General features: G+C 52.7%; 1 protein-coding gene across 1 annotated transcript; it reads right to left on the bottom strand.

Moving 5' to 3' along the window:
- Positions 1-310: 310 nt before the first annotated feature.
- KLF10 (KLF transcription factor 10) lies at positions 311-4983 on the bottom strand. Its single transcript, XM_080364307.1, has 4 exons — positions 4922-4983; positions 3000-3239; positions 2029-2896; positions 311-1089 (listed from the first exon to the last, which is right to left on the bottom strand). Exons 2-4 carry the CDS (start codon positions 3228-3230, stop codon positions 830-832), a joined length of 1359 nt encoding a protein of 452 aa, XP_080220433.1. The 5' UTR covers positions 3231-3239; positions 4922-4983; the 3' UTR covers positions 311-829.
- Positions 4984-10292: the final 5309 nt, after the last annotated feature.

Raw genomic sequence — 10292 nt, 5'->3', positions numbered from 1 at the left:
TATCCATCTGTGAAAAACACAGTGCTACAGAACCGTGAGCAGGTGTAAAGGAAACAGTAAGCAACACAAAAGCAGAAGCATCGTACGATGCCCAGGTACAACCAATTGTAATAATTGCAAAGCTTGCCAGAGAGGCTGGGAAAATATTACAAAATTAACAAGGATTCAGAAACACTCCCACCCTACAGCTGCCCCTTCTGATCCCCCTGGACAGCAGATGTAAAGCTGAGTGTGTTCAACACCCCGTGCAGGGGACAGCCCTGAAATCTCCAGGAGTCTGGCATGAAATCACCGCCGAGGACGGGGCTGGGGAATGGACAGGATGATAGGATTCCTACCATGAAAAGTTGGCAGAAGTAGGAAAACTGATTTAGATTATCTTACCTAGATGCATTTTGGGCTTTCAAGCCTGCGCCTGTACATTGCTGTCTTCCTAGTCTGTCTTGTACTAAAGATTGACAACTGGAAGTTAAAATCAGAGTTGGTCTCAAGCGTCAGCAGCAAACCTTCAGTAACACTGATGTGTGACTGATGTAGAGCGTATATGAATAATTTGCAAAATTCGAAACTTCCACAATGTGTGCTGCTCTGCTCTAGAACCTTCCCTTTTTCTCCCCCCTCACCAGTGCAAAAGACACCCGCTATTCCAGTCAGCCACTGGTTCTCGCAGCAACACTTTTTGTGACCGAGTGCAGAGTGCCTTTGCCTCTCTGCTGCACCGCCCCCAGCAGCCAGCGCGGGAGAACCACAGAACGGCAGCAAAAGCCTTTTTTCAGCTGGCATCTCCCAGTGACAACAGTTAATTCCACAGTCTCCAGAGCAAGTCCTTTCACTGGGTGGTCGCAGATGTTTGCGGCACAGCAATATCGTTTAACTTGCTCACTTCCATTTGCCAGTTCGGTAACTTCTTAGCCGATAAGTGGCGACGCACGTGCTTTGTTAAGTGGTCGCTTCTCATAAACCGCCGCTCACACATCGGGCAGGCAAACTTCTTCTCCCCGGTATGTGTTCTGCGATGGCGAGACAGTTCATCAGACCGTGCAAACCTTCTCTCACAGCCTTTCCAACTACAACTAAATGGCTTTTCTCCTAAAAGAAAAAAAAACAAAACCAAAACACATAAGTACTAACTTCATAACTGAGCAACAAACACTGTTGCCTTGACCGGCAGGATTTGACTTTTGTTAAGAGAAGTTTCTATTATGACAATTGAGGCAAAAATCTCAATAAATATTAATTATTTTATGTATAAATGAAATGTGAAAAAATGTTTACATACCAATATTAAACATGCAGACTCACTATCCTCAAGGCTAAGTAGCACCAAGGGTCAACAAACCCCTGGAAACCGAGTAGTTTGAAATGCTCTTTACATCTCAAAACAGCAGATTTTAACTCTCGGCTCCACATAAATGGCAGATTACAACTGAGCGTGCCCAAAACTACCCCTGAAACACAGCCTGTAATATAACGTTTATGTAACAGAGCTCTGGTCTGTGAACTGTGAGCCTATGTGAAAATATATATGACTCTCTTTGCTACTGCTGAAGAAGAGCTGAGGTGTAGAGAAGTTACTCTAAAGTAAATAAAATGGTTATTAAACCTGAAAAAGGAATAGTTTGGAGTCGATCCTTATATTCTTTCATAAAAGACCCTCTGAGTTTTGCCCACTTCTGACAAAATCATTCCTGTGGAGAAACCTAATAAGGTGTCTTTGCCCCTGGAAAAGCACGCTCTACATTGTGCAAGGCCTTGCTTCCACGCTGGTAAGAACCATTACTGAACAGCTTCTGACACGAAGCAACACCAGCACAAACAAACCGCTGAGTCAACTCCCTCCTCCCCCCACCCGGGTGATTTCCTGTCAGAGATTAGGCAGCACTGTAACACACACTGACAAAAAAAGTATTTCATTGCTGCCCCACAATTTGTTCCCTCAACAAATCCGGTCATCGCTAGAACTAACAAGTTGTCTACATAGTTGCAATTTTCCACATTCCTTTTTAACATCCAGCACCAGTGACCAACCTGTGTGTGTTCTGACATGAGCCTTCAAATGGGAGCTCTTGAAGTACGTTTTCCCACATCCTGGGTAGCTGCAAATGTGACTTCTTATTCTTGAAGAATCAACCGGAGGAGTGTTTTTTGCTGCAGAAGGTACAAAGCCAGGAGCAGGGGCAATGGGAGAGAGTCTCGTGCCATTTGGACTAATAATGGGAGCCTTTGTGCTCTGCACAACTGGCTGGGGCACCACAAACATAACAGCACCTTTGGGAACCTGGGTGCCCATGAAGACCATGGGCTGACAGATAGCCGGCTGCGGGCTTGGTGTGGTGTTGGGCACTACGGCCGTCACAACGTTGTTGTTTGCAGGCAGAGGGACCATCTGGCAAATCACTGGCACGGGGGGTGCTCCGCTGCGTGGGACAGGGCATGGCGGTGCCACCGGCACCAGCTGCTGCTCCGACCCAGAGACAGGCTGGTGCCCGCTGACCGATGGCTTTGTCCAGGGCACCGGGCTGGCAGCTGCTTCTGCAGTTCTTCCTTCTGCTGCCAGCAGCTCACTGCTCCCATCGCTGGCTCCGCTGCTCTCCACCGACTGCTCTGCTTTGGCATCTTGTTTACTGTTTGTTTCCCTCAAAACACTGTCCTGGTATTTCAGCAGGCTGGCTGCTCTCACCGGGCAGGTTTGGCGATTACAAAGCTGGGCATCAGCCGTGTGGCGGATCACACTTGTCGCTCGAGCCTTTGGAGGCCGCTCCACCTCCCTGCACGGGGCAGCCAGAGGAGCTTTGGCTGCCTCTGACAGTGACTTGCCAGGGGCTGCGGCGGGTGTCCCTGGACGGACCATCTGCGACACCTCCAAGTCAGATGGGCTGTAGGGGGGGGTCAGGCACTGTGCGGGGAGAGAGACACAGTAAGAGGGGCACGTTACCCACACATTGCCACACTAATTCCTAAAAACAAGCACGCACACATACACAAATTCAAAAACTTACAAATGCTGGTATCGCATTAAAGTCTGCTGCTCCAGGAAGCAAAGACTCGTCACTCTCTTCTGACACATCAGACGCTGGAGTTATAGGTCTCATTTCTGCCTGTTTTTTGAAGTCTGATTTCCAGTTGCAACTCATAGAAATAAGGGCTTCCACAGCCTCATAATCGCTTTTTTCAGGTGTATTGTTCCAGAAATATCGAGTATCTCTCTGTTTCTCAGTCATAATCTCCATTTCTTCCTCCTGCTTCAGTCAGAGGAAAAAAGGAAACTTTAAACCTGATGTTAAGTTTGAATACTTTGCACTTAGTTATAAGTCATCGTAAAAACCAAACAAAGCAATCTGTGCAAGATAAATATGCTCGGTCACATGGGAGGTATGCCTGTATTTTCCTGCCCTCCTTCTTATTTATATAATATTTTTATATAGTTGTTGGTGGGGAAATTCGGCCATGTGGTGAAGATTATATATTTTCTTGAGACAAAAGAACTCCCCCGAAATCTTAAGCAACGGTTTAAATTATTCCATATTGCAAGTGTTGTGTCTGAAAGCTCAACAAAACACTTCACAAAAACCCCAAAACTTCCTCCTCCATCCCACCACCCTTCCAGCTTTGCTTTAAACACAGCCCTCAGTATTTGTGTTTATTTTTGACACATGAGAAAGGACCGTATTGGGACTGAGGAACACTTTCTTCAAAAGGTATTAGCTACTGAAAACATTCCAGAAAACATTCAAAAGGTCTCACACACATATGCAAGGAAAATCACCAACCTGGAGAACTTTTATATATATATATGATATATATTCATCATCTAACGGACCACCTCACAGAACCAGCCCCCTCAGAAAGCCTCCTAGCCTGTATGTGCCACTATTACCCTAACGCAGCTTTCGATTTCTGGGCATGGCGCCTGCCGCCGCTGGTGAATTCCTGCCGCCGCCCCGGTGGCGTGGGTGGCAGAGCCTCCTTCCCCGCGGCCGTGTGCGCAGGCAGCTGCAGTCCCGGCTGCGACGCGGCTCCTCACGGAGGCGGGCGCAGGGGCCCGGGAGGGGCGCGGCCCTGGGCGCGCGCCACCCTCACCTCAGCGGACCCCGCGGCGCTCCCGCCGCCCGCCCCCGCCCTCCTCTGATTGGCTCCCCGCGCCGGCGCCCATTGGCCGGCGCCGGGCGAGGCGCGGCCGGGGCGGCGGCGTGTGAACAAAGCGTGATCAGCGCCTGCTCGGCGCGCCGACCTTTCCCCCAGTTTCCCGCGCGGCCGCCCCCGCCCTCAGCCCGGCAGGAAGGAGCCAGCGGGGCCGCGCCCGCCCCTCCGGGCGGGGGAAGCCCGGCCGGGGCAGCCGCCTCGCCTCAGGGCGGGTTGGGGTCAGCGCCGCCACATCCGCCGCGGGGGAAGGGAAGCGACGCGGCGTTCCCGCGGGAAACGGGGCCGCGACACCGGCGGGGGCGTGGGGACTGCGGCTGGATCTTCCCCGCACCGCCGGCTCGCTTGCCGCCACCCACCCGCCGCGCCGGGCGCGCCCGGGAACACGGGCTGCACGTCGCCGGCCCGGCGGTGCCAACAGGTTCCCAGCAGCTCCCTCCCTGCCGCCGCTTTGCTCGCCCGCCCCCCACGCAGGTCTCTCTGCGGCCGGCCCTCCGCGCAGGAGCTCCCCTGCTTTTTCTCGTCACCCCGCAGCCCCGGTCCCCCCGCCGCGGCTCACCGCGTCCAGCCGCCGACTCAGCCCAATCTCCCGCCTGTTCCGCTACCCGTGGTCTCTCCTCCCGCCCGGACCGCCCGCTGCCCCCGTCCGTCCCTTCGGCGTCCCCCTGCCGCTCCACCCCCGGGGACTCCCTCCCCGCTTCGGGACACCCCGTTCTCCCCGCACAGCCGCGGGGATGTCCCTGCAGGGCCCGCAGTCCCGCCGGGCGGGGCCGCCACTCACCGGTGGCGGGAGCCGAGGCTGACCGGAGCACGCGCCGCCGCCGCTCTCCACTCGCTCCTTTATTTTCCTCTTTTTGTTCGCCGCTCCCCATTCAGGTGGCGGCTCCCCCGGCCCCGCGCGGGCGGGGGCGGGGCGTGGCTCCCGGCTGCCCCCGCCAATCGCCGGCAAAGGTGTGTGAGGCGGCGGCCAATGGGCGCCCTGCCCCTGCGCGTGATCGGCGGCTGCCCCGCGGCGTGGCCAGAGTGTCAGCGCGGCGTGCGCGCGGTGAGTCCCCGGCACCGGCTGAGTCAGTGCTGCCTGCTCCCCTCCCCCCCCCCGCGTCCGGGTGGGAGCGGCGGGGGCGGCCGGCGCTGCCTCGCGCTTCCTCGTGCATGAGGTCACGCGGCCGCGGGCGGGAGGGGGAGCGGGAGCGGGAGCAGCCGCAGCCTCCCCGGCGCGGCCCCCACCCGCCCGCTCCCCGCCGCGCTGAGCTGGAGCGGGGGAGGCGGGCCTGTCTGGGGCCCCTACGGGGGAAAGACGAGCCCCTTGCTGGGCGCCTGGGCACCTGTGGGTGCCGCCCGGCCGGACCCACGCCGCCGGCGTGCTTGCGGGGCGGTGGGGTTGGGTCTCTGTCAGCATCGGGCTGGCGTCGGGTTTGCAGCCGCAGCCCCCCGGACGTCCCGGGCCTGCTCCGAGCGCTGCCCCCCTCGGGCGGAAACCCTGTGGCGTCCGGGGCTCGGGGGAAACCCCAGCCCCGCGGGCACACGGCTCCGCAGCCCGGGCGGTGTCCGGCTGATCCTGCCCGCGCCCCCCGCCCCGCGCCGCCGTCCGGCTGGCTGCCGGCAGCTGGGTGTCTGCAGCCCGCGGCGCTGCACGGCCGTGAGGGCGGCTCCCTGCCTTCTGGGCTTAAGGCAGATTCTTTGTCCTCTCTGAAAGTTTTAACAAAGGCAGAAGCGGTGGTTGCGCGTGTCAGCACCTGGGAGTGGGATCCTGAGCCGGGCTGGTGCCAGAGTGCCGCTCCGCTCTGCAAATACCGCTGATGCTTCCTTATGGTTCGGTTCCATTTCTCCTATTTGTTCGGCTTCACTTCAGAGATCTCCCCTCCTCCTAGGCAGTCTAGCCTCGTTCACTCAGAGCATTTTTCTACTTTTTCTTCTAAGATACGTTTTCCTGTCTTTCCCCTTTTCAGTGGTGGTGTGGTCCAGTGTTCTCTCATTCTGCTTAATTCTTCCCCTCATCAGCAGTTCTCAATTGACAGAAGGGGTCTGACAGCAGGTTATGTCCTCCTGTAACTTGCCTGGAAATCTCCCAGAATGTTCAGTTATGTCTGAAAGTGAAAAATATACTGCAAGAGTATCAAACCAGCAGTTTCTTCAGCCCGAATAATGAGGATATAACAGTTGCAAAACACAGAGGGCAAAATGTAATTTAAACCAATTCTTAATTAGTTCAAATACTTGTGTATTGACAGAAGACTGGTAATATTACTCTCAGGAAGACACATTCTTTTGGTATTGCTTTAATTCCAGTCTTTCCACTGACACGTACAGCTGGAATTTCTGTCACTCGGCTTCACGCGGTACCCCGTGCACATGTGGCAGGACACTCTCCCTGCTGTGCCCCTTCACCAGACCGCCAATGGCGGGATCCCTCTCTCCTCGCTCCTGCAGCTTCCAGGGTTGTCACGGCTGAGAAAACGTGCCGCTTGATGGAGGGAAGCCTGCATCTCCCATCTTCTGTTTCAGTTGTGTAACCTGAGTTGCCTTTTGGCCAGATTTTATGAGATCCCTGCCGAGCCTGCAGGGAAACTGGTTGGCTTGACTGCCTCTTCTAGAGGGAATTCCCAAAAGATAATTCACTTCAGGGTGATCCAGATCCTTTGTGCTAGTAGAAGCAAATAGTTTTTTACAAATTACTCCACTGGATCTCACATCTCTGGGTGTCTTAACAGGAGAAAGTGTGTTTGCTGTGTGTTTCCCACTGAAATCAGGAAAAAAAGTTGTAATGGTTGCTTGACTCCGGGAACATGCTCTGCTTTGCCAAACAGCGCTACCGTCACATGAGGCACAGCTGGGGAAAGACTTCCAGGCTCTTAAGTCTGCATTCGCTACAGCTGAAATAAAGGTTATGAGACTAGTACACAATAGTTCTTGGTGAAATTCAGTGTTTCATAGCAGGTTCTGTCATGGTTTTTGTGATTGTAATTGTTCTTATTTAAAACATTTTGAAATATCTTTCAAAGCACATTATTGCCCCTAAAACTAAATCTCTACAAATTGCACCAGCATTAGAATTTAACCTTACATGATAACTTCACTCACAAAACTAAGAGCCGCTTCCTGCAACTCAGCAGAAAATTGGGCAGATCTTTGTCACTTTTTTCACCCTTATGTGTATGTAATGTATATACACAAAAGTTTCACTGACTTAATGAGAACTTCAGTGTTAAAAATTCAGTTACCGACATGAACTAAAGGTCTGTATCATGAAATACTTTTATCATTTTTAGCTGCTTGCAACATAAGCTGCCACTGGGGGTGGCCTGTGCTGTTGAATTTCCAGAGCCGCCCTCTGCAGCAGCTCTGCCTGTCAGTCTCTGCTGTGCCGGTCCCTTAGGAAACCTCCTGCTCGTTCTCCTGTGTTATTACCTCCCCTCACCCCTGGGCTCTGTTCCCACCATGTCAGCCCGCGTCTGCTGCTGCCATCCAGGTGCCACGGGACCTTCTGGCCCCGCAAGTTCTGTGTTAGGCACTGAGCAGCTGGAGTCAATGCACGGAACGGCTGAGGCTGGACTGGTGGGTCAGAATCCTCTTCCACTTTCCCCCTTCAGGAACTTCGGCCACGTCTTCAGGTGAGGTCTGGATGCTGAACGTGGTGCGTGGCAGGAGCGTGGGCTCTGTGAGAGACTGCCTGGTGCCAGGAGGTGACAGGGATGCTGCCAGGGCTGAGGGACTTTGTTCGAGAGAGCGGAGAGGGACTTCCCTGTGCCCATCCTCCGCAGGCGTGTCGCTGTCATCTCAGTGGCGTGTCCTGCAGCAGCGCTGCTGGCAGCCGGCCTTGGGCTGGGAAAGAGCAGCCCTCAGAAGTGGGGAGACGTAACTGCTCCTTGACTCCCGTACCCCACAGGAGCTTTCTGTGTCCCCCCAGACCTCCAGTCCCTTCTGAGGGTACAGCCTATGAGTTGAGCTGCTGTGCCCCCGCCTCCTCCCCCTGCACAGACAGAGCCTGCCCTGTGCTCTGCCCCTGAACTGCAGCACAGAACTGTCAAAACCACCTCTCCCAAAAATAATCTCTGCTTCAGGGGCTGGAAAATGTGACAGCTCATTTTCATATGTAGAGCAGTGCGGTGGGTGTCTGAAAGCAGCTGAGGCTGAGGGGGTGGCCAGGGAAAGGCAGCTCTGAAATGGCAGGAAAGTGGCAGCTGGGGAACATGAGAGGAAGGACGGAAGGAAGGATGGAAGGACGGAAGGAAGGATGGAGGGACGGAAGGGAGCAAACTGAGAATAAGGAGGGGGCAGAAGAAGGGGTGGAGGCAGCAGACAGCAAATTCAGGGCAGGAGAGAGTTGTACAATGTGGGTCTGTTTTCTTCTCTGGTACATCTACTGCTGCTCATGTTAATTTACTGATAATTGGGAAAGTGTCTCTGCTGCTACAGACAGCAGTGGGGGTGCTAATTTATACATCAGATAACTGGGGAGGCAGAGCACATAATCAGCAACAAGGCACCTTGTGTTCTTTCCTAATTTCTCTAAGTTCTTTCCCTTCTTCTTCATACCCCATTTTACTCACACATCCCAACTTTTAGGAAAAACCTGCTTTGTCCTGGTTTTGCAATTTCTTATTAGACTACCAGATGAAAAGCAGAACTAACTTGTCATTAAGACTTCAGTTTATGGGGTTCATTTTGCTTTACCAGTCTGATTGCTAGACAGAGCAAGTCCTGTTTGGCTGGCAGCGCCGTGTTCCTCCCCAGCCTTACATGATACTAACCCCAGTTTCTGTCTACGTGCATTTACACAGTATTGCTCATGGCCTTTTTTCTTGGGAGCATTTGTGGCCATATCTGAGTCACCGCAGTTCCAGCCCTGCCGTGCCTGCCCAGCGCTGTTCAATGGGAGGCTTCAGAGGCTGTTAGCAGCGCTGGTGTTTGCACTGCTGCCATAGCAGACAGCCTGGTTAGGGGGAAAAAAAAACCTCAGACACCTATAATGAAGTCTAGGACAGGTGAAAGAAGCTTCTTTTTGGCAATTGAGCAGATTTCAGTGAAACTGATGTTCTCTTTCGCTCACTGGAAGCAGCTAAAGGATTACTGTCCGTTCACATGTATTTGTATTTTCCATTCAGTTTCCCAGAGAAGCTGGGAATGTGGTTTTTGTGCTGGTCTGGAGAAAATGGACATGTCTGGGTTTTCTGTTGGGAAGGTATTTAGGATTTTGACTTTAAGTACTTGTGGATTATTATGTATGCCTATATCTTAAGTTTAAAAACCATTTATCCAGACTGCAGGTCATATTCTTCCAATGTGGAAAGCTAAATTGTCATGGGGTTGAGAAGATAAATTAGGGAAGAGAATTTGCTACATGGCTGGTAAATCACTGGCCAGCTGTGTAACTGCAGTCCTGGCCAGCAGCCTGGGCACTGAGGCCAAGTCAGGCGAAACCCCGTCTCCTGCATTTCACCCTGCTTTTAACAAACGCGGCTTTGTTATCTGCGGCTCATCTCAGCTTGGGCACGCAGAAATAAGGAGGCATTTTAACTTTCTCCTTTATCCTAAACTCTTGGCTTCTACATACTACTAAGCAAGATTGTTTTCTATGTCTTGTGATGGGACATCAAGGGACATTTTTGACCTCTGATGTTAGACCTATACCTGTTTCACAGAAAACGATAGACAGTTGTTTTAGTCAGAGCAGAAAGAATCCAGATGAACAAATGATTGCTTCAGTATCCACTAAAGATTGTGAGAGGGTTTATATTTGATTTGGTTGTGTGCCACCCAAAACGTTCCTCAGGTCCTGTGGCTGTCCCGAGAACTGTGTTTCTTCTCAGAACAATGGGCAGGATGATGGCACTGGCCACAGCGCCGTTTCCCATCTGTCTTTTGGAAGGGCAGCCAGAAGAGGTGTCTGGTCATCACAAGCCAGCCAAGTCACATAATCACTGCATGTTTTGGTCCAAGGAATCCTGGGATTTCTCTATAGTGGAAATCAGGAGTTAATACTGGAATGATTTGTTGATTCTTTCCATGTAGATCATGCTTACTTCACTTAACATGGTGTGAGCATGTGTTTATTTTTGTTTAGTATCTTGTGTGGTCTTTCTTCACTAAAGGATCACTGTCAGTCCGAATGTATTTGTATTTTCGGTTGTTGGGCCCTGTGCCTGATGTGG

Source organism: Nesoenas mayeri (genome assembly GCF_963082525.1).
Source record: "Nesoenas mayeri genome assembly, chromosome: 2".
NCBI lineage: Eukaryota > Metazoa > Chordata > Aves > Columbiformes > Columbidae > Nesoenas > Nesoenas mayeri.
Note: the sequence above shows the minus strand (reverse complement) of the source record. Positions and strands in the feature narration are given on the sequence as shown.

Excerpts from the sequence above, each read along its gene's own strand:
- KLF10 (XM_080364307.1), bottom strand. The coding sequence starts at position 3,230 with ATGGAGATTATGACTGAGAAACAGAGAGATACTCGATATTTCTGGAAC. Across the intron at positions 2,897-2,999 it reads TTAATGCGATACCAGCATTT|TGCCTGACCCCCCCCTACAG; the intron begins GTAAGTTTTTGA and ends CTCCCCGCACAG. Across the intron at positions 1,090-2,028 it reads TCATGTCAGAACACACACAG|GAGAAAAGCCATTTAGTTGT; the intron begins GTTGGTCACTGG and ends TTTTTCTTTTAG.